Source organism: Canis aureus, chromosome 16 (assembly GCF_053574225.1).
Source record: "Canis aureus isolate CA01 chromosome 16, VMU_Caureus_v.1.0, whole genome shotgun sequence".
In the NCBI taxonomy this organism is placed as follows: domain Eukaryota; kingdom Metazoa; phylum Chordata; class Mammalia; order Carnivora; family Canidae; genus Canis; species Canis aureus.
The window spans coordinates 61696404-61719853 of NC_135626.1; the positions used below are offsets into that span (position 1 = coordinate 61696404).

A 23450-nucleotide genomic window follows, 5' to 3' on the forward strand; every position below is an offset into this window, starting at 1 on the left:
GGCTGCCTTATTTTTTTTTTTTTTAAGATTTTATTTATTTATTCACGAGAGACAGAGAGAGGCAGAGACACAGGCGGAGGAAGGAGCAGGCTCCATGCGGGGAGCCCGATGTGGGACTCGATCCCGGGACCCTGGGGTCACAACCTGAGCCGAAGGCAGCCGCTCCACCGCCGAGCCACCTGGGTGCCCCTTAAGCACTGCTTCAGGCTCCGTGTATTTCTTTAAACATTCTCTACAAAGACTTGAGATGTTTTCCTTTTTGGTTTTGTTTTGTTTGTGAGATAAACGGTATCACGTCCACCTTCTCTGTGCGCGCCTGTGTGCATACACGTGTACGCGTTAAACTTGTGTGCACGCACGAAACGATGCAGGGAACCTCCGCGTGTCTGCGCGTGGCACGCATACGTGTACCTTTGTGCACGGCTGTCTGTCCACCACCAAGGCTCAAACCTCTAAAGCCCCCCTGGCAACGTGTCTCAAGAACCGAAAACGCTTCCCTCTCTGATTCTGTTTCTGGAGGAATAATCCTATCTGTGCCCGAGCACCGTGCACAGGCGCCCTCACGGGGCCCGCAGAGAGCCAGAGACGAGGGCACGTCCCCGAGAGGCGTGGTCAAGTGAAACGTCACACATCTACCCAAAGGATACCAGGCAGGCGTTAAAAATGACTGGGTGGGAGGACGCGGAGTCAGGGCGGGAATTGCAAACAGCAGGACGAAGCTCCCGCAGTCCTGGGGGCAGGCCCGTGGCCAGCCCGCCGCCCGGGGCAGACAACCGGCGCCACCCGTGACGTGACGTGGGGGCCGTGTGTCCCCCGCCCGCCCCGCGGGGGTTGGCTCTCTGCACCACGGACGGTGCAGAATTGCCGCCACAGGGCTGTTCCCAGAGGAAAACCCCAAAGACAGACCGGATGGGGATCGACAGGCTCACGGATGACCAGAAACAGGCAAAGCGTGGACGCCAGCGCAACGTCCACGTTGGACACAGGAATAAGCAGCACCAGCCGGGTCACACGCACCGCAGAGGACGGGGACGTCTCAAAATGCTCAAAATCACACGGACAACAGGCGACGTGGCTGGTAAGGGCGCCCCTAGGTGGGGAGCCCACTGCGGAGAAGACAATGCACGTGGCTGCAGAAGGTGGTCCCTCCCGGACACGGGGGTGCCGCCGGGGTGGCCCCGGGGGGTTCTGGTCCACACGGGGGCTGACGGGCTCATGCAACTATGATGCCGCACCTTGACACAGGCCGCACGTACTTTTTGCAGGTATCACATATGACGAAATTTTAAATTATTTTTAATAATTATTAAATATTATTAAATATATTAAATATTATATTATATATAATATAGCATATAATATATTTAAAACTATAACATATTTTTATAATTTATAATAATACATTTATATACTATAAATACATATTATTTAATAATTATTAAATATCAAATATTAATATTTAATAATAATTAGTATTTTAAAAGCCAAGAGACCAAATTTCACAAACACTGTGTCTACGGCTCTGTAAAATAACACAGGCATCAGAAACACATGAATAAGGAATAACGGCAAGGAGGGAGGAAACACACCCAAACATCCCTAGGGCCTGCGATAGGTGGTGGGTCGTAGGTGAGAACTCGTCCGCCCCCCTTTCTGAAATTACTTTGGTGAGCACGCCTGGCTTTTATAATTAAAAAAAAAAAACAAAAACCCTCCAAATCAGGAAAAAACATCAAAGGCAAAGAAACCCAAACAAACAAAACCCCAACAAAGCAAAAAAAATAAATAAATAAAAATAAAATAAAAAGAAAGCCTACCCCTCTACAAACAAAAAAATGACCCCGGGCTGCCCGCAGTTTGAATAGGGAAATAAAACAAAAAGGTCAAATGATCATCAACACCTAAGTCAGTACTTAGAGGACACAGAGGCAATCCCGAGGCCTCCTCGCCCTCCTGGGGGCCCCCGGCCCCCGGCTCCTCGCCCCGCACACCTAGCCGTTCTCCGGCCTCTGACACCCGCACCCCCAACGGCCTGCTGTCCCCGTGGCCCCAGGTCAGGGTCTAGTGTGGCCGTTTCCTGGGGCTGCCAGAGCAGATCACCCCCGACCCGGTGCCTTCAAAAAATAGAAATTTATCCTCCTGCAGCCCTGGGGGCCAGCGTCCTGCAATCGAGGTGTCCACAGGGCTGCGCTCCCTCCGAAGGCTTGAGGGGGGCTTCCCGCCTCGCCTCTCGGGCAGCCTTGGTGTCCTTGGCTTGTAGACACATCCCCCCGACCCCTGCCTCTCTCCTCTCCTGACCTTCCTCCCTGAGTCTGTCTGTGGCCTTTTCTGTGTCTTACAAGGACACCCACCCTGGGACCCACCCCGATCCCGCGTGGACTCATCCCGATGCTCAGCTCCATCTGCTACTACCCTCCGAGTAAGATCGTAGTGGAGGTTTGGGGTGGACCTGAATTCCGGGGGGAACACCATGCAACCCCCGACAGACGCAGTTCCCAGTAACCGGAGACACATTTAAGCACCGCTCGCGACGGGGAGAGGGGGCCGTGTGCGTGAGGCAGGAGAGCCACTCAGGGCCCAGTCCCTGCCCCGTCCCATCTCCGAGGGGCCCGCGCCTGGGGACGTGGCCGGTCCTTCCGGTGAGCCCTGTCTGCTCTGTCCACCCACCCGCCCCGGGAGCGCCCCGGGAGCACCGGCCCCGGCTGGCTGAGTGGGGCCTGGAGGGGAGATGCCAGCAGGCCCGGCTGCCCTCGCCCTGCGGCGGCCGCTCCCCGGTCACCTCCTCCATTTGCTTTCAGACGTGCATTTCCCATCGTAAACTGTGCTAAATGCTATTTAGTAGCTAATTAACTTTCTGTGTGAAGACCTCTCTAATTGCACACTCCCCCCTCCACCCGGGTCCTCGGGGGACGCGGAGCTGTCCTGGGCATTTGTTCTGCTCACTCTCACCTCCAAGGCACAACTTCCAGCCCGACAACGGGCTGCCAATCAAGGCGGCAGAGGTCAAGGGGGACCAAATTAGGAGTCCTCGGTTACTGCCAAACTTGCTTGGCGAAGCTTAATTTAAATAGAAAGCAAAAAGGTTATGGAAAATAATTTTTCCCAGTGAAACTCTTTGCCAGGCGGCAGAAGGGGTGTCGTCCTCTGCTCCCTGGAACAGCTGACTTCTTCCTTGAAACGTTCTGACTGGAGTCTGTTTATATTTTGACTGCGCTCGCATCTGCCATCCATCAAACAGAGAGATAATCAGAAAATAAAAGTGTTTGATTAACACTTGGATAAATCACTGCGAGGCCAGTTACGGCCTGGTGCCCAGTGCACGAGAGACGGGGGAGCCAAGGTGCACGTGTGGCCCGTGCCCACCCAGTCTGGGTCAAGAGCCACGGCCGGCTCCATTCACTGGCCTCAGACCCGGTGTCTCTAGGACACGCTGGGCACGTCTGTGTTTGCTTCATAAGTGCAAGGAGGTCTCTGGCTGTCCTCCGACCCACGGTGATGCTTTTGATGGACACAAATGCAGTTTGGAATCAGAACCTAGGAGCAGACACGTGTATCCTACATTCTCCAACCCCCCCAGGACATTTTGGGGGGGCCCTGCCTGCATAGCATCCTTGTGAAGTCTCCCTACCCCAAGCCCTCCCTCGGCAAAGACAGAACAGAAGGGGACAGACGCTTCCCCCGACCAAGGTGTCTTCCATCCTGGAAGGCAGAGGCGCTGAGCGGCCACACCTGGCTTGGAAGGATGAACGGCCGGGGCGTGTCTCCCCACGGTGCCCGAGACGCCCTATTCCTTGCCTCCTCCTGAAGGGTGGGGCTGCCCCCGTGAGTGCATGGGTTTAATCTTGGAAACCGAAACCCCACAGCTGGGTTTTCCATTTCACTAGCAAAGGCCCAGCAGACCTGACCCTCCAGGGGGTGTGGCTGGGCCCTATGCCCCGCGTCTCCCATAGGACATGTCACCTCTGTTGGGCCGGTGGGCAGGGGGCTTTGGCAGAGTGAGAAGCCTGCAGCCGGAGCAGCGTCTGAGGCCCCTCCCTGGGCAGGCGGGGCAGTGGTGGTGGGGGCCCCAATCCCGGGGCTGCACCGATCATGGCCTCTGGGACCGACTGCATTTGCGATCAGCTGCACCCTCTTGCCCTGTGGTCTCTCCCTTCCCTCAGCGGCCTTGGAACAAAGTCCCCTGGGATATATTTTGTGCCCACAGACGGTCCTGGACGTGAGGTGGGGCCCTGGCATCTCCAGAAGGGCAGGCCCGGATCCGTCGTGGGAATGTGGCCAGTATCATTGCTCAAGGCAGAGCTGGGCCTCCAGCCAGGAGCATCTTTCCAGGCTGTGACCCCAACCCCAGGTGACACAGGGAATTGTTTCATAATATCTGTATGGATGTGGGTGAGGAGCAAACATTTCCTCAAGGAGGTTATTTTTAAAACAGAATAAACAGGTGCAGGAATGTGCCCAGCGATCAAGAACCAGCACTCTTCCTCCACCCCTGGAGGCGTCCCTGGGAAGTGCGCTTCCCTTCCAGCTTTGGAACCTGGCCTCACCCCTCTAGGAGCCCTCAGAGGTCCTGGAAGCTATGCCAGGGTGAGATCTGCAGGGGAAACTCCTCAACTTGGGAAAAACTAGCCCAGCAATTCTGAAAGGGATTAAAAAAAAAAAAGAAAGAAAAGAAAAAATGAAATCGGAAAGAATGAGAGGATTTGAAATATTTTCTTTGGACTCAAAAGATAGTGAAGCTTGTCTCCCTGAAACTTTTTGCATGCACATTTGTGTGCATATGTATATGTGTGTGCACGTGTGTGCTGGGTATACATCGCGTGTGCCCACGCATGTCACATGTGTGTATGCGTGCACATGTGCATGTATCTGCACACACATGTGCCTTGTGTCCGTGTGTGCATGTGTGGGGTCATGTGTACATGTGTGTGCCATGTGCATGTGTGAACAAATGTGCATGTATCTGCACACACATGTGTCTGTGTGTGCAGCATGTAGGCATGTGCACATGTGTATGTGCCACGTGCATGTGTATGTGTGCATACTGCACATACATGTGCCTGCATGCCCGTGTGTGCATGTGTGGTATGTAGACATGTGTGCATACGTGTGCATGTGCCATGTGCATGTATGTGTGCAGGTATGTACGTGTATGCCTATGAATACATGGAATCCCCTTGGGGATCCCGCCCAAGGCACAAGGATCAGGAAACAGGGCAAGGTGTCACGCATGCCCAGACATTGTCACATTTATTTACTTTGAACGTTTTCCCCTGACATCTACAGGGAAGCACTGGCCTGGCCATGGCCCTGGGCATCTCGGCGAGTGGGCATTTGTCCCGTCTTGTGTGTTCTTTCCAAAGTCACAGCACAAAGCACCACCACCACCCAAAGGAGTCGCCCCAGCTCACGGGCCCCCTCCCTGGTTCCAGCAACACTTGTGGCTGATTTGCCCAAACTGGACACAGGCTCCCTTTATCAAACACAGAGCTTTGTATTAAACCCAAACGTGAAAAAAAAAAAAAAAAAAAAACCCAAACGTGCACAGCCAGCTCCGCCGGCACGTTACCAAGGGGCATGGCGAGCACGACCAGGACGGGGCTCCATGCCTTGGATGTGCCCAACTGTGACATGGCGGCAGAACGTCAGACATGGCACAGCTGGCCGCACCCTGCTCCGCCGGCCGGGGCTTCTCCTGCTGAATCTAAATTCCTGCGTTTTTTACCAAAGGGTTTTATCAGCGCGCACCGGCCGTTCAATAAAGCAACTCCAACACAGGGTGAACAAACCCAGATCGTTAACTTTAGGGGCGAAGGGCATTTTTCTGGAAGGTTCTATGCACGGGACATTGGTCCTTTAAGTAGTAATGAGCTACAAAGCAAAACTCAGTGGTCCCCTGCTTGTTTTGTTGGTCAAAGCCTGAGGGGGGAAAAAAAAATCAAAGCCTCATTCTGCCCAGTACAGCGAAGCCTGTCCCCGCCAGCCCGCCAGCCCCGCTCGAAGCCCTTCCACCAGTAGAGGAGGAAGAGGTTTCCCCAAAGGACGTTTCTTAAATGGGAAATAAAACAAAGAGCAGAGTGGTCAGTAGGGACATCTTTCTACCCTCTATTGTACAAACCCGAACTCAGTGTGAGAGGCCAGGGATCAGCGACCTGGCCATCCCGCTCAGAGGCGGCATTCGGGGGAGCAGGGGGGCCCTGAGGGCTCCCCAGATGTCGGGGTGGGGGGTTCTGAGGCCCTGACAGGCAGCGCTGTTTTTCCCTGATGGAAAAGCACCGAGAGCCAGGAATGAATGAATTTTGCTCACTAAGTAACCAGAGCGGGGTCCCCGGAGCCGGGTCACCTGCCAGGCTCTGCTCAGGGGTTGCCCTCGGCAGGCGCTTCACACGCCCAGGGCCTCCTTCACTGGTTACCTACTGGGCTGGGGAGCAGGGTGGGGCTGTGCCAGCCGTGTCACCTCTAACCGTGCGGCTCTGAGCAAAAGCCAGCTTTCTGCGCTGAGCCTGGGTGACAGCGATGCCACTGATGCAGCACAGCGCTAGATCACCTCGAGGGTGAGAAGACATATGGGGGTTTCTGCGCGCCATAGACAAAGTCCTAATAAGCTCCCCATGTCTTTGCCCTCCCTCCCCAGAGCCCTCCGCGGCCAAGGGCCTTTGCCGAGTTCGGAGCTGTCTTCCAGGCTTCTCCCCGTGTGGGCGAGTCTGAACAGGCTCTGTCTGCTGCGTGGCCCTGTATGGCAGCGCAGATGGGTGCTGAGTCACCACAGGTTCGGGCTCCCAACTGGGCCACCCCATGAACCATAACCCCAGGCATGGGCCCCAGGGACGACCTGAGGTCCTCACTGCGGGCTCCTGTGAGGTCAGGGAGGCTGGCCTTTTCAGGGCAGGTTAGGGTTGAACTTTAACATCTGCCAGACCCAAAGGTCACGCCATGGAGTGGCTGGCTCTGTACCCTGACTTTGGAAACACCCACAATGGGTCAAATGCATCCGGATCCCGGGAGGAAGGCAGGCGTGCCCTGCGAGGAGGTGGGGCGCCCACCCAGGTATCTCCGCTGCAACCTGCACCCCATCCCCTGCTGCTTTGAACCAGAGCAAGAGGGAGAGCGGGTTGGGCCCCTGGCCGTGACCACGGCAAGGCCCAGCCGTACTCTCCTGGGGTGCCCGGGAGGGAGTTCGTGTCAGGGAGCCGACCCCAGGCCTGTGGACGCCTCCCTTCTGCTATAGGCCCAGTGCTCACACCCAGAAGGGTCAGTTCCCCAGTGTCCAGAAGCCTGGGGGAGAACCTATTTTTCCAAGTTCTGGAAAATGGGAAGGTGGTTTCTATGCCCTGATATAACCCGACACGGCTCCTGGAGCTTCCACGGGGTTCTCCTGCCCCGCAGAGTCTCCTGGGAGAACCAGTGTCCAGGGCCCAGCTCCTGACTTCTCTCCAAGCTGCCCTTGATCAGGACCGAGCAAGCTGCGTTGAGAGCGGGCGTCTGTCTCCCGGGGCGGCCCCCGCCAGCGAGAGGAGACCTGGGCCAGGCAGCCCGCGCCGCCGTCGGACTCTCCTTCCCGGCCGAGTGGCCCCCGAGCCCACAGCCAGCAGCCCTGCGGCTCCCGGTGCCTGACGTCCAAGCCCATCGCTGGGGCGGCGGACAGTCCAAGCTTCATCCAAAACACTGGTTCTCAAAGGGCTGGAAAGATGCACCGCCGGGTGGCTTCCCGCAGTCCCAGGGACCCTGCTGACCTCAAGCGCATCCTTCTCTCTCCCATTGTGGCAAAATACAACATAAAATTGACCACTTGGGCCCCTTTTAAGGGTCTAGTTCCATGTCATTGAGCACATTCACTCTGCTGTGCGACCATCACCACCGGAGCGTTGTCACCGTCCCAAACTGACACTCTGTCCCCATTAAACGCCAACTCCCCACCCCCTCCCCTAGCCCCTGGCGACCCCTGTTCATTTATGGGGACTCTCTGTCCCCATAAACGACAATTCTAGGAGCCCCGTGTAAGTGGGATCCTCCAGGACTGGTCTTTTTATTCAGTGGTTTACTTCACGGAGCACCGCGTCCTCAACCTCCATCCGTGTCGTAGCAGGTGTCGGGATGTCCTTCCTTCTCAAGGCTGAGTAATAGGCCCTGTGCAGATGGGCCCCATTTAGTTCATCCGTCCATCCATCCGCCAATGGACACTGGGGTTGCTCCCAGCTTTTGGCGATGGTGAGTAATGTGGCTGTGAACACAGGTGTGCACATATACTCGTTTGAGTCCCTGCTTTCAATCCTTTGGGGGGGCGTCTCCTCCTTATTCTCTAGTCTTTATCACGCCCCGGGGGCAGCAGGTCCACGTGTGTCCAGCGGGTCTGGGGGCAGTGGGAAGGACGAGAACCGGGCTGCATCCAGCTGGCCACTCCCGGGTCGGAGAGCAGTGAGGTGCCCAGGCCCAACTCGTCTAGAACCTGTCTGGTCCCCGGGGAGGCTGTGGTCAGCCTGACGAGGGTGGGGGGAGGTCCTGCTGGCAACTCTCTACCCACATCACACCCAGAGAGAGGAGGTGGAAAGTCAGTGCAGCCACTGCAGCCGGAGAGGCCACCGGGAGGGAGCATCCTGTGGTCCCAGGGTTGGGGGTGCCCGGCCTGGCTCTGAGCTTGCGCCCCCACCCCCTGCCCCGATGGCCATGCCTGCAGGCACTGGCTGGTTCCCATCCCCACTAAGAGGGGCTTTGCAAGCCGGCCCAGGAGGAGGGAGCGAGGAGTGGCCGCCACAAAGTGGGGGCGGGGGGAGCCCCCCAGGACGTCCAAGGGCCCCCCCAGCCCGCCCTGGGGGGCAGCAGCAGACGGGGTGTGGGAGTCGGGGCGGGGCCGGGAAGCGGGTGGCGCCGCGGGCCGGGACACCCCTGGCTGATCTGGAGGAAGCCTGCCATCTGCTGGGCACGCGGAGGTCCCTCCCGCAGCCGAGGTGCCACCACCGGGGAAAATGGAGTTTCGGGGGGGCCTCGTCTTCCGTCCTTCCCGGGGCTGGCGGGGGGAGCCGCTCAGCCCTGAGGCCCAGCCAGGCCCCATCCTGCGGCCCGGGGCTGCGGCAGCTCTGCCCAGAGCCAGGCTGGTGGCCCCTGCAGCCCACGGGCATGTCTGTCCCCCATGTCCCCCCCCACCCGGGGCCGGGGCTGCGGGGAAGCATGCTCCTCGTTCGCCCGCCCGACAAAGACGCCTCTCTGCAGGCCCCCCCTGGCGCTGCGGGGTGCACAATGCGCCCTTTCACCCTAGGTGGCTCCCGTGGAGCGTGGCGACCTCCCTGGGGTGCCCGGCTGGCTGCTGGCCCTGCACTTCGCTGCTGCTGCTTGCGGTTTGGAAGCTCAAGGAACTGTCACTTGCAACTACTGTCAGGGAGACTTCCCAGACGTGACGACCATGTTTGTCATGTTGCCCTTACCCGCAGGGGAAAGCCCAGGAGACTCTGTCTGTCCACACTCTTCCAAAAGGGGGTCCGTGAGCCCCATTAGATGGTGGCCACTGGATGGCCAGAATGGGGAGCCCGGGGAGCCTGCAGCGAGCCTGCTGTCACTCGACACCCTTCCCGGCAGCCCGGCAGCCCGCCAGGCTCGGAGAGGGACCGTAGCTACCAAAAATAATCCTTCCAGTGTTTAAATATTTACAGAAACAAGACGGACCCTGGTGCCTTTACCATCTATAGAGTCCGGCCCTAACTGCCAGCCCTGGGGCTTCTGGGAGAGGCCACACAGACCCCACCCTCCACCCCCTCTGCTGGGTCAGGGTCTTACTTACCCCCCACCTCCCTGACGTGTCCGGGTTCCCTCCAGGGACCCACAAGACAGCCATTTCCAGCTTCTGACTCCCACGTTACCCGACCCTGGCAGGCACCTCCTTCCATCAGCCCCTCAGGACAGGCCCCTCCTGGTTGAAAAGGTTTGCACCCCATTTTGGAGATTGTCAAATAAAATGTAAGAGGACAGAGGTGGGCCATCTAACCCTTGGGCCCACCTCCATGCCCCCTTCTCCTGGGGACCCCAGAATAAGACAGGGTTCAGGGGGCTCCCAGCCGTGGTTCTCAGGACCTCAAGGCCATGTAGGGGCCACTCCCCATGATGGCCTCGTGGACGCGTCGGTCACCGTGCCCACTGTGTGGAGGAGAAAGGTGGGCAGTGAGGGTAGGGACTTGCCAGGGCACGTGGCCAAGCGGAGCCAGGATGTGACCAGCAGTGGGGCTCCAGGGCCGCCGGGCTCAGGGACCATCTGCATCACCGCCTGCGGCTAAGGGAGGCCAGGGGCTTGCTCTAGGCCACCTGCTGGCACCAGCGTCCAGGTCTCTGCTCTCAAAGGGCAGCCAGTGTGGACCAGTGTGGCTGGGGGCTCCACCTGCCCCGGATCCTCAGGGAAACCATCCTTTCAGATTCCCCGAAGCAAGGAAGCATGTTGTGGGTACAGGTGGAGGGGCTTCCGGGGGCCCTTTGCCCCTGTACACCACAGGGATTTGAGGAACACTGAACAGAAAACCCAAGTAAAAATGCCCTTTCTGTTTATCCTGCTGGGAACGAATGTTAAGGCAAACAGAGTGGGTAGGAGAACATTTCAATCAAAAGATCAAGGTCAGGGGCGCCAGGGCGGCTCAGTTGGTGAAGCGACTCTTGATTTTGGATCGGGTCATGATCTCAGAGGTGCGAGGTCGAGCCCCGTGTCGGGGTCCATGCTCTGCAGGGAGCCTGCTTTGGATGCTCTCTCTCTCCCTCTCTCCCTTTGCCTCTCCTCCTGCTCTCTCTTTCTCTCTAAAATAAATCAACCTTAAAAAAAAAAAGGTCATTTGACCCCGCTTCTCAATTTTAGGGAGAATTTCATCGGTATTAGGTTACATTGCAACAGCCAGGCTCAGGTCCCCAAAGACAGAGCGTGGCTCCCCGTGTCACCTGGAGCATGTCTCCTCCCACGTCACCGCCTCTGTGACCTCACTCTTACATCTCTCAGAGGCTGATGCGGGCCTTGGGCCCTGCAGGGCCCCCATCAGGGCTGCTGATGTAACCCCCAGGCGCCCCCAGGGACTTGGGCTTCCTGCTCCTGAAGGCGGCTCCACGCAGTCGGAGCAGAAGAGCTCCCCGGAGAGCATCCCCGCGGCCCTAGTGCAACAAATCATCCAGGGTTGCATCAAGGACCCCCAGAGGGGCTGTCGTGGTTTGTGAGCTGAGCAGAGAAGGACAACAGTTTCATTTTCCTGTCCTTTGACATGCCCTCCTGCAGCGGGAGCACTAAGTCCCCAGGGAACCAGTGCTGCCTCTCCTGGAGGCTGGACTTGCTTCTTTTCCGTTCTGGAGGGAAGGATGCACTTCTTTCCCGGCTGTCCGACAGCTTTAATAGAAAGAGGCCAGCCTGCTGCTAAAGAGCTGACGGTGGGATGCCTGGGTGGCTCAGCGGTTGAGCATCTGCCTTTGCCTCTAGAACTCTGGGATCGAGTCCCACGTCGGGCTCCCTGCATGCAGCCTGCTTCTCCCTCTGCCTGTGTCTCTGCCTCTCTCTGTGTCTCTCATGAATAAATAAATAAAATCTTAAAAAAAAAAAAAAAAAAGAGCTGAGAGGACGGTCAGCAACCACACGATTTCAAGGGGACCCACCACCTGGTGCAATTGCTTCCTTGGGTGACACCCTTGGCGGGGGACCCCCGGAATCCCTGCTCAGAGCCAGGGAGGGGCAGGTCTGCAGAACGTCCCTAGCAGGGAGGGTCCCCAGCAGAACACTCTCCAGACCTCCTGTTAGGAGTTGCCCAACTGTCGTGGACAAAGGGAGAGGGGAGGTCCAGGGGGCGAAGGGCTGCCCAGAGAAACCTAAACACGACGAGGAGGACACCACGGGCAGCTGGCCAACGCGGTGGTCGCAAGCCCCACGGGGCATCAAGCACGTGAAGGATGGCGAGTCAACACAGATGTGTTCTACAGGACAAGTGCACAGCGGGCTTCCCAAGACTCCAGCACGAAGACGGAACACAAGCACTTCTTACCAATAGCCTGACATTGATGACGTGTCTCGGTGGTAATGTCTGGGTCACGTCTGAATCACTGTTAAAATTAGTTTGACGTGTTTCTGTTTCACTTCTTAAAAGGTGGCTATTAGACCCCGTGCAAGTATGTCCAACTGGTTTTTTGCAAAGATGCAAAAGCCATTCGATGTCAGGGTGATCTCGGGGGTGCTGAGCTGGCCCATGATGAGAGCAGCTCTGTGTCTCGGGGGCGCTGGCGGCGACGCCAAGCTACTCGGGGAACGCCACCACCCAGAGCTCTGCACCCACGTACCCACCCCACGGGTGCTTAGAAAACCAGTGAGACCCATGCGGTGTAGCCACCTTGACTTCCTGGCCTGGAAGGCGCACTGTGGTTTCAGGCGGGGTGCTGGCATTCGGGAGGCGGGCGGGCTGGAAGTTGTTCATGGACCCTCCCTCTACACTCTTTTTTTTGCAACTTCCTATGACTCTACAGTTATTTCAAAACGAAGTGTTGGGACGCCCAGGGGGCTCAGGGGTTGCGCATCTGCCTTCGGCTCAGGGTGTGACCCCGGAGTCCTGGAATCGAGTCCCATGTCAGGCTCCCTGCAGGGAACCTGCTTTTCCCTCTGCCTGTGTCTCTGCCTCTCTCTTTTTGTCTCACATGAGTAAATAAATAAAATCTTTTTAAAAAGTGTTTAAAAACAAGATGTGCGTGGGCTCAAAATTACATTTCCACGGGGCAGGGCTGGTTTGGACCAGCATCAGCCCACACGGTCCCCGTGCCTGTCCCTGTACAGCCCAACAGCAGAGAACTTGTTTTTATAAGATTTAATTTTTTTAGGGCAGTTTTCAGTTTATAGAAAAATCGAGTAGAGGGTTCCTAGAGATCTCCCCACACATACGCACACGCGCACGCCACTTCCCTGTTATCGACCTCTTGCTCTAGTGGGCGCACCTGGTATGACTGACAAGCCAGGAGCAGCCCATTACCGTGACGGGCCAAGGTCCAGGGCTCCCGTGGGTTCGTCTTGGTCTTGCGCGCTCTATGGGGCCGGCGTCCCAGTCATCCAGAGGAGCCTGGCTCCTGGGCATCCTCCGCGCCCCGTCCAAGCCCTCTGGCCCCCCAGCAGCCCCTGTCCTCTGTCGCCGCAGCCCTGCTTTCCCCCAGAACGTCGTCCGGCCGGAGCGCGCACAGCTCAGCACGGAGTCTTTTCCGACGCGGCAATACGCATTCCGGGCTCCTTTAGGTCTTTTTGTGACTCATCTTGAGCTCATTTCCTTTCAGCAACGACTACGGTCCCCTCGTCTGGACGGACGGTGGTTTATTTCTCCGTGCGACCCGCTTGCTCCCGGGTTTCGGCAGTTACGGCGGGGGCTGCTTGCTACAAGCACCCGCGTGCAGGTTTCTGTGTGAAGAACGGTCTGGAACGTTTTTTTCAATGTCAAAAAAAACCAAGAGGAGGGGAACAGTTCACGACACGTGAAAACGCCACGAATTTCAAATTCCGGGGTTCATAAGTGAAGTTTTATTGGAAGCCGGCCACGCCCCATCCCGTACGTGCGGCTGGTGACGGCCCCTGTGACCCGCGCAGGTGACCTGAGGTCGGCGCCTCCCTGCTCTCCCTGCAACGCGGCGAGAATGGCACCCGCCTGGGCGCCAGGACGTGCGTGTGGGGTCGAACGGCGTCCCCGAAATGCGTGTCCACCCAGGACCTCCTAATGTGACCGTCTCGGAAGCAGGGTCTTCACAGAGGCGGGGTGTCAGGGGTCTCCCAAGAGGCGGCCCCGGATTTAGAGCCGGCCCGATGTGCGACGCCCGGAGTCCTTAGGAGAACAGGTGTCCGGGTGCTTGGAGGAGAAGGCCACGTGAGGACAGAAGCAGGGCCGGACGGATGCCCCCCAAGGTGGGCAGACGCTCAGAGGGGGCGCGGCCTGCAGACCCCTCCCTCTCGGGCTTCCAGGCTCCCGACTGGGAGAACCCATTTCCGTGGTTCTAAGCTGCCGGGTTCGTGCTCCGTCCCCGCAGCAGCCCCAGGACGGTGTCGCTGAGCACTCAGCATCGGGCTGGCACGCTGTCGGGTGCCAGGCCAGCGTCCCTGTCACGCGGACCCTGCGGGTGACCCGCTATGGCCTGCGTCCTCTCTGGGTGCTTCCTTGGTCCCCGCGCCGGCCCCGCTTCACAGATGAGGATGCACGGGGAGATGGAGCGCTGCCAAGGTCACAGCCAGGGGCCACGGGGGGCGGGGGGCGCAGGTTCACATCTGCTCTGACCACAGAGCTCGCCAGCCTCCGAGCCCTGCGGGACCCACGGGGCCTCACCTGCCCGAGCCCGCCTGCCCCTTCCCTGCCCGGGGTTCTCGGGAGGAGCTCCTGTGGCCGAAGGCAGGCAGAGGAGGGCCCGTCCTCGGCCCTGGACACCCGCCAGGCTGCCCAGTCTGCCCGCCGGAGGCTGCGGCCTAGGCCACGGGGCTGGGACCTGCCGGCCGCCCTTGCTGAAGCAGCTTCCTCCAGAGCCCGATGTCGGCCACCCCGGGCACGAGGAGCAGCTGGTGACTGCCACCTTGACTGCGGGGGGGGGGGGGGGGGGGGGGGAGGGAGGGACGCCGGCACGGAGCCTGCCGAGTGCTACAGAAACAGAAGACAAGATTAGTCTTAACGAAGCGCAGAACAGATTGCAGGGTGTCGGGAGATGGGATGTTTTAAAGAAATAAATCTCAGCTCCCGGTTACAGAAGCACAAACAAACCCAAACAACAGATCTTTGGAAGCTGCCAGCTTCCCGGCTGCCAGGCTGCTGCTGAGGGCCCAGGAGGGCGAGGGCGGGTGTTCCCGGAGCATCTCCTCAGGGGCGTCGGGGCGCCAGGGCGGGCCCAGGGCTGAGCGCAGAGGAAGCTTCCGGAAACCTGGAGGGAGGGGATGCACCCCTTCTACCTCCCGCCGCTCCATCTCCCGCCGCTCCTGGCCGCTCGCCTCCGCCTCTCCGGGACCCACTCCCGCCCGCGCACGGCATTCCACAGCTGCCGGGCAGACGGGCACCCCCGCCTGGGTGGCGGCCGCCCCCAGGCCTTCCCCAGCCCCAGGCGGCTCTAGTGCTTCTGGGGCGGCCGCCTGGGATGTCCCCTAGTGGAAAGAAAAGACATGGTCGCCTCGCCCGGAGGTTCCCCGTCCCCTGACCCCCTGGTCTGCCCAGGGTCACGGCCTTCCCGCCCCCTCCCCTGCACGGGCGCCCTGCGGCCTGGGGTGGATGCGCTGAAAAAGAACGGCCAGGCTATTTGTGAAAAAAATCGGGGCCTCACACCACCTCCCTCCCTGAGCTGGCTTAGGGGGACCCCGGACGGACCCCCCAGGCCCCTCGTGGCGGCTCCCTGGCAGTGACAGCTCCAGGCGTTCAGACCCGGGCCACTGAGCCCACCAGTTCCAGATCCTTCTGAGAGGCTGGGATTCTCGCCTCATTTCCGTCCCCAGTGCACGGGCCCGTTACACCGACGACGTCGAGAGACATCAATAATTCAGCCTTTACGGCTGATAGCCTGGTGTCATGCGGCCTTCTCCTCCTAAAGGCAAAAAGCACTTAAGATACCATTTATTTCCGCCTCGCGTCCTGCGGGGAGGGCCGCCCGGAGTGGGCAGGAGCGCCCCTCGTCGCCGCCTCCTGCCTGTGGCGTTAGGCCCACCCGAGCCCCCGGGGCGCCCCCGGAAACCAGCCCTGGGGGCGGGGGCACCTGGCCGCCTGCTCTTTTACCCCTTGTCTCCCAACAGAGAATCCGGGGGGCCCTCGGCGCCACCTCCACCCTCCCCACGAGGGCTGCGCCGCAGGGACGGGCACCGCCCGGCACGGAAGCTTCTCGCCTCGTGGGGCTATCAAAATTTAAATTTGTTGAGGACAAACAAAATTAAAAATCCAGCTGTTCAGTCTCAAGAGGTCCATTTCCAGGGCTCGACAGCCACACGTGGCCAATGACTCCCGCCTGGGCAGCGTCGCCGCCGCGGAACCTTCTGGTGTGCGGCGCTGCCAAGACTCCGGAGAGAGCAGCAGCGCGAGGCGGCCGGTCGCAAGCACAGCTGAACGAGGCGCCAGGAGTGGTAGCCACGCAGAGCGGCGGCGCGGGGAAGAGGGTCCTTTCCCCCCGCGGGCGGGCTGGGCCTTCGTGGCACAGGGGGCACCTCCCAGCCGAGGCGGCGAGGCCGGCGCACCAGGAAGAGCAAGAGGAACGGCGGGAGGCAGGTGGGCATCCGCGCAGGGCAGTCGAGCAGGACCCCAGGGCAGGTGGCCTAGCCGTCACCAGCCCCTGTCCCCGCTCCCCGGGGCCCCCCGCTCGCCTAGACTCACATCTGCACCTGCTGGACCACGGCACCAACAAAGCCACCGTGAGAGCCCCAGTTCTGCAACCTGCACGCCACCCTCCACGCGGAACGGCCGCCCTGACACACGCGGCAGGAACGACAAGAGGATCCAGGCAGAGAGGAAGCAGCAGCCCTTCCCCGGGGGCAGGAGCACAGCTCTGGGGACCCGGTGGCAGGTCATTAGCGTCGGTTTTGCTGACAGGACCTCAGTTACTGGCGAGCCCCGGAGAGCGTTTTCGCTAACAGGCGTGCAGGCCAGGCCGGGGAAGGCCAGTCTGAGCTGGGCAGCAGTTTAACTGGCTATCTAGTTTTAAAACGTGGTTATTTATTTTAAAAATATTGTATTTATTTGTTTGACAGAGCGAGAAAGAGAGCGAGCACACGTAGGCGGAGCTGCAGAGGGAGAAGCAGGCTTTCTGCTGAGCGGGGAGCCCGAAGCAGGACTCGATCCCAGGATCCTGAGATCACCACCTGAGCCGAAGGCTGATGCTTCACCGATGGAGCCCCCCAGGTGTCCCTAAAACTCGGTTTTTATCCCATATGACCACAGAACAACATTTTTGAAAACTGAAGACAAGTAAGACCTTACTCATTATCACGATATCGTGACGTATTGCCACCGGGTCCTCTCGACCTGTGCGGTCAGCACGGTGGCCACACGTGCCATTGAAGTTTATATCCATCAACATGACGTAAAATTAAAATGCAGGGCCTGAAGTCACACCCGCCACATTCCCAGGGATCCCCGGCTGTGCGTGAGGCCAGGGGCCGCTGCGTCGAGGCACAGATCCGGGGTCTGGCCGGTGTGGCCTCCCCGCCCCACGAATCGGGGCCTTTTCATAGACTTTAATCAAAATGTGCACAGGACCTGCCCCCTGTTCTGCTGTCGAGACGCTGTGGTCTCCGTGTGAGCTCGGCCTCCCGACCGCACACTCTCCCACCTGCTGGCCCGGAGGTGGTCAGCATTCGGGAGTCACGCACACTCGCAGAAATTGGGGGGTGCCCCCCTCCTCAGGAAAATGCGCCCCCATGAGCACACACACAAGAGGTGGCTATGGTTTCAGGGGCTCACTGACCCCAGATAAAACTGCTTTGACCACGGCGGGGTCAGCTCCTTCCCAGCTGCTGGATATTTAAGTTCTTTCCCCCTTTTCTCCGTTATAAGAAGCACCGTGATGAACATCTTCGCGCAGACGCGTTTCATTTGTCATTCAGACTATTTATGGAAAGCGTTTCAGAAGACGACTTAGGAGGTAGGGGCTGCGTTCAGTGCTCCAGTGCACTTCCCGGGGAGGGGGTGGGGGCCGCAACCGGATGCCGCTCGGGTCCACACGGGGGTCCTGGCATATTACACCCCACACCCACCGGCCCTCCTGACTGGCCTGGGTAACTTCCAGGGCGGACGAATGACGGGCTGGCCACTGACCTTGGCCGGTGGTCATCCTCACCTGTGTGCCCATCCCAAGCCCTGATTCCCAACACCGTGGGTGCACAGACCCCAACCCTGCGCTGGGGCCCAGACCTCCGCGGGAGCAGCAGCTCTCTCTCCTCAGCCACCCCATTCCCCGGTGGACCTTGAGTGGCGTGGCCCTATGGTCACGGATTTTGGGCCATACCTGTGCTGGGAGCTAGGGGGTTTGGGCAGGACAGGTGGCTTGGCCACCTAGGAACCGGGTCCTACCCAGCTACACCCCACACCCTGGACACTGCCTTCTGGGAACTACCCATCACATACGGAATGTTGGAAGGACTCCCAGATGCAGAAGGGGTGACCCTCCTCCTCCCCCCCTCCTCCTTCCCCCTCCTCGTCCCCCTCCTCCATCCCCCTCCTCCTCTTCCCACCCCCTCCTCCCTCTTCCTCCTCCTCCTCCCACCCCCTCCTCCATCCCCCTCCTCCTCTTCCCACCCCCTCCTCCCTCTTCCTCCTCCTCCTCCCACCCCCTCCTCCCTCTTCCTCCTCCTCCTCCCTCTTCCTCCTCCTCCCTCCCCCTCCCTCTTCCTCCTCCTCCTCCCTCCCCTCCTCCTCCTTCCTCCTCCTCCCTCCCCCTCCTCCTCCTCCTCCTTCCTCCTCCTCCCCCCCTCCTCCTTCTTCCTCCTCCTTCCTCCCCCTCCTCCTCCCTCCCCCTCCTCCTCTTCTTCCATCTCCCTCCTCCCTCTCCTCCTCCCTCCTCTTTCTCCTCCTCTTCTTTCCCCCTCCCCCTCCTCCTCCCTCCCTTTTCCCCCCTCCTCCTTCTCCTCCTCTTCCTTCTCCCTTCCCTTCTCATCCTCCCTCCCCCTCCTCCTTCTCCTTCCTGCCTCCTCTCTTCCTCATCCTCCCTCCCCTCCCCCTTCTCCTCTTCCTCTTTCTCCCCCTCCCCTCCTCATCCTCCCTCCCCCTCCCCCTTGTCCTCCTCCTCTTCCTCCTGCCCCTCCTCCTCCTCCTTCCCCCCTTCTCCTGCTCCCTCCTCCCTCTCCCTCCTACTTGCCCAGCCCCAGCCCCAGCCCCAGCCCCAGCGGAGCCTCCACATGCAGTTCTTCGGTTCTGCCACTAGAGGGATCCCGTGAGCCAGGCCCGTCTACACTACCCTGCTGGGGACCCAGGTCCCAGGGACATTAGGAGGAGCCTTGGCTCCAGGAGCAGCTATATGGGCGCATGCCAGTCCTCGAAACCAAGCCCTGCTGCGGGGCGTCTGCTCCCCCCGATGCTGGCGGTGCTCTGGACCTCCGCCCAGATGCCCTCTCTGTTCCTGTGGCCCCCGGATTCTGAGCTGCGCTTCTCAACCAGGCTGCTCGCTGGAAGCCCCCGGGTGATTCAAACGCCGCCCGTGCCTGGGCCCCACGCCCGGCAGCTCTGGACTCATTGGTCTGGGTGCCACCGGGGGCACTGGGCGTTTCCAAGGCAGCCCGAGGCATCCTCACCTGCGGCTAGGTGGGGAGCACCTGTCCAGTACACCTGGCCCTTGAGTCTGAGATTTCCAGTCCCACCAGTGTGTGGGCGCTGCGGGGGGGGGGGTGGGAGGAAGGGAGGGAGGCACACCATCCCCGCTCCTAGGGGCTCCAGTGTGGTGGCGGAGACAAGAACCACACGCGGAGCTCAGAGCGAAAAGCAGCAAAGCAAATGTGCACGGCAGGGGCTGGCCCAGGGCCCAAATCTGGCTCTCGTCAAATCTGCCTCTAAAATGCAGATTCCAGGGCCCGCCCAGCCCCTTCCAGAATCCACATCTGCGTTTCCAAGCTCCCAGCCACCTGTCATGCACGGCTGGGCCGGGAACCAGTGCGCCCCCGTGTAACACCCATCGGGACCTGGGACGCGGGCGGTGCCCACGCCACCCACCTCGCTAAGCACCTGCTCCTGCCCAGGAGGCGGGGAGGGGTCCCGTCCGTCTCTGTCCTATCCCAGCACAAAGCCTCAGCCCCGTTGGACGGATCTGGTCGGGAGAGCGAGCATCGTGGAACTGCGGGGACTCTGGTGGCTGAGGCCCCTCGCGGCCCGCACTGCTGTCTGGGGCGCACACCCAGAGATCGGCACACCGTCCGTGAAGCGGCTCTGAGCAAGCGGGCGACCCCTGATGAAACCGTGTGGGGCCGGGGTCTGCAAAGCAAAATTACGGCTCCCGAGGCGCTCCCCACAGAAAGGCCTCCTGAGGCAGGAGCCCAGCCCCTGCACCCAGAGATGCCCGCTGCTCTGGCTCGGGGGTCTGCACGCGGCTCAGAGTGGGGCCGTCACGTCCAACCACGGAAATTCATAGTCAGCCACGAAAAGGAGGTCCTGACACGTGCCACGGCATGGACATCGCGCTCAGCAGAAGAAGCCAGACACAAAAGGCCACATATTGTATGATTCCACTTTCCTTTCCACAGGAAACGTCCAGAACAGGCAAGTCCATCAACGCAGGAGGCAGGTTAGTGGTTGCCGGGGCTGGAGGCTGGGGGAGGGGGAACGGGGAGTGGCGGCCTAGTGGGGATGGGGTTTCTTTTGGGGGTGAGGACAGAGTTTCGGATCTGGACTGTGGTCTCTGTTGCACAACACCCCGAGTGCATGAAACGTCACCGAATCGTACAATTTTAAATGGCTGCGGCGGCAAATTTCATGTTGTGTGTATCTTAGCACAATTAGGAAAACAAAACAATTTCCTGATGCCGGGGCCGCCCCGACTGTCTCGGAAGGGTTCTCAGCACTGAGACAGGTGGGCAGGATGGCTCTGTCATGGGGTGGGGCTGTCCCGGGACCTGGGAGGCGCTCAGCAGCTTCCCTGTCCGCCCGCCAGAAGCCGACAACATCCCCATCTTCAGCCCTGAGATTGTCACACATGCCCCAGGGCTGCTCTGGAAGCATCGGGAACTGCCTGGGCTTGAGAAGCGTATATGAGGTCCCCTGGGACATTCTCAGGGGCAGCCGGGGTGGGGACCCAGCAAGGCAGACAGGAGGCAAAAAAGTGACCCCACGAAACGGGTGTTACTGTCCTCATCTGACCAACAAGGAGATGAGGCTCCAAGAAGACACGGCGCTCTTGCCAACAGGTCTCCTGAATTCCCAAATCCAAGCTCTTCCACGATCAGGCGCCCACGGGGCCCATTATGCCAGGCCCCGATCCTGGTTCTGCCACTAAGACCTCAGCCATGTGACCACAGGCTGGGCCCAGAACACCTGAGTCACAGTAAAGATGGGAGCTCGGACCCTGTCCCTCCACCTGGGCCCTGGGTGCTGGGCCCCTGCACGGCTCCTGCGCTGGCAGGGGCACCGGCAGGGGCGCTCTGACCGAGCTGTGCGTGGGAAGCCAGGCTTGAGCTTGTTCCCCACCTGGGTCTTGCGCGCCCTCCAAGGCTTGAGACAAAGGTTATCAGTCCACCCTCGGCTCTGACGACCACAGCTCATTGAGTGGATACACCGGGTAAGAACCCATCTCGACTTCCTTCTCCTCTGCTCCCTGGCTTATGTCCGTCCCGTGTGACCTCGTGTCCTCCGGGTCTGGGTTCAAATTCGGCTCCGCAGGCCTGTTGGCATCGTAACCTCCGGCAGCTTCAACAACCTCTCTGTGCCTCGCTTTCCCTTTCTACACCCGGGGGTAATGTCAGGACCCGCCTCCCAGGGTTTGGGGCGGTCGCGAGCGTCATAAGCGTAAGTCATCGTGCCACACAGGCCTGCTGCCCACGCAAGGCTGGGACCATCCACCCCCAGCACGAGCCCGGCTCCCAGCTCGAGTTCAATCATTGTGCTGCTGAGTCAGTGCTTAGGAGCATGACCACCACCGTGTACCTGGACATCTAAGGAGAGTGAGCACCACAGCCAGGCCACAGGCAGGGGCTGCCCACATCAGGGGTGGCCTGGCCCACGCTGTCCTGGCCGCTCTGGGTTAGCGCCAGGCCCCTGCTCGTAAGCCTTGTGCCCACCCAGCCCTGTGAGGCCCCCTAGTGATGCTGCGATGACCCTACCCCGCCAGGTGCACCCCAGGGCGAGGTAATTCCTGCCACAGCCAGCCCCTGCCCGTGTGGCCTGAGCCAGCGAGGCTGCCCATGTGCCCAGGCACCTGGTAACCTGGGCGCTCCGGCTGCGGAGGGAATGCCACCCACATTCCCGCCAGGACCCTGTTCCAGCCTCTCACAGCTCAAGGGTCTGGGCAGAAGGGCTAAGGATCCCCCGCGGCCAGGAGGCTGGGCCACGTGCCTGCCTTGGCTGCAGCCACGAAGCCTTATGCCACCAGCCGGGAGTCTCCGAGTGTGCCATCTGCAGGGGCTGTGGGATGGGTGACAATCTACTGTCCCCCCAGGGATGGGAACAGGGGACACCAGGATGCCCAGGGCCTGGCCCCGTGGGGTCTAGTCTGGGTTACGGGGCAGGTCAGACCTGGCAGGGAAGGCTTAGGAGGACAGGGGACAGAGGTGGAACCCCCCATGCGCGTCCTTCACCATCGCCTCGGGGGGGCATCAAGTGATGGGACCCGGGCGCCGAGGCCCAGGCCTGGGGAGCGCGGGACCCCGGCAGGCCCCCCTCAGCACTCAGGGAGCTGCTCCCCAGGAGGCCCCGGCGGGCCTGGGGTCAGACTGGGACTCACCCGCTCTCGCTGTCCAGGAACACGGAGCTGCCGCTGTCCCCCAGGGCGGCGCTGATGGGCGACAGGCAGAAGGGTGAAGAGAAGGCGTCAGAGTCCGAGTCAAAGGAGCTGTCCCTGCTCACGCCATCGGCCGACAGCTCCAGGGAGCCCTCCTCCTCGCCCGCCTCGGGCCGCGGCTCCCGCCCCTCCTCCGTCCCGTCCTGCGAACTGACCGCCGACAAGATCCCGGAGTCGCTGTGCGCGGGCGGCGGGGCCATCCCCAAGCCCCGGGCCAGCTTGTCCCTGTCCTCGGAAGGCGGGGAGGGGCTGACACGCACGGCGTCTGGGACACTCTGCGCCACCCCCAGGGCGTCCGCGTCTCTGGGGATCAGGGCGGGCCTGGGCTCCGTGGGGGAGGCCTGGTGGGGGGCCCCCAAGCTCTGGGCGCGCCGGCCCCGCGGGCGGGGCGCCTTGCGGACGGGGGAGCTCTCTGGGGTGATGTAGCGCAGCGCCTCTTCGTCCTGCCTCTGGATCCGAGAGTTGGGGACCCACGTGAGGATGAGGGTGCTCCCCAGCAGCTCATCCTTCTCCATGTACAAGCACAGGTAGCCTGGGAGGGTCAGGAGGACAGGCCGGTTAGGGACGGCGATGCGCGTGCCGCCATGGCTCGTGGCGGAGGCCCGGCCCTGGTCAGCAAGGACGTGGGGAGCCCCCAGGCTGCACACACAGCCCGGCCCCAGCACAACGCGGCCGGGGGTGCTCTCAGGCCTGAGGCGAGTGAAAGCTGTGGGCACCTGCTAGCACCTCTGAGCAGATTCGGGGGCCCCGGGCCCCCAGGCAGTGACCTGTTGTCACTTTCCATGCACGGGGAGTCCCGTCCAGCTCATTGCCCCACCCTGTCCACGGGGTGGTGGCCCCAGGGCTTTTCCGCCTGTGGCCAGCTTCCAGGTCTGGGGTGCCTGGGAGCCTCGCTTCACCATGGCTGGGAGCAGTGGAGGCTGCGGACCTTATTTCTGTTTCATATAAAATAAACCCAGACAGGGGTGTGGGCCCTTTCACGGCCACTTGTGTTCTCAGCGTGTCTTCTTCAACTCAGCTTTGCGGAAGGAGGGGCCGTCCCTGATGTC

General features: G+C 60.5%; 1 protein-coding gene across 11 annotated transcripts in view; it reads right to left on the reverse strand.

Moving 5' to 3' along the window:
* TBC1D16 (TBC1 domain family member 16) overlaps positions 1-23450 on the reverse strand; it is a 77525-nt gene that overhangs the window by 37024 nt on the left and 17051 nt on the right. For all 11 annotated transcript variants that reach the window (XR_013355027.1, XR_013355026.1, XR_013355028.1 and 8 more), the window contains exon 3: positions 22345-22933. Coding sequence is in view for 8 of the 11 variants with exons in the window: in XM_077854507.1 (XP_077710633.1) it covers positions 22345-22933 (589 nt within the window). In the remaining 3 variants the exon portion in view is untranslated. The remainder of the gene's footprint in view (positions 1-22344; positions 22934-23450) is intronic.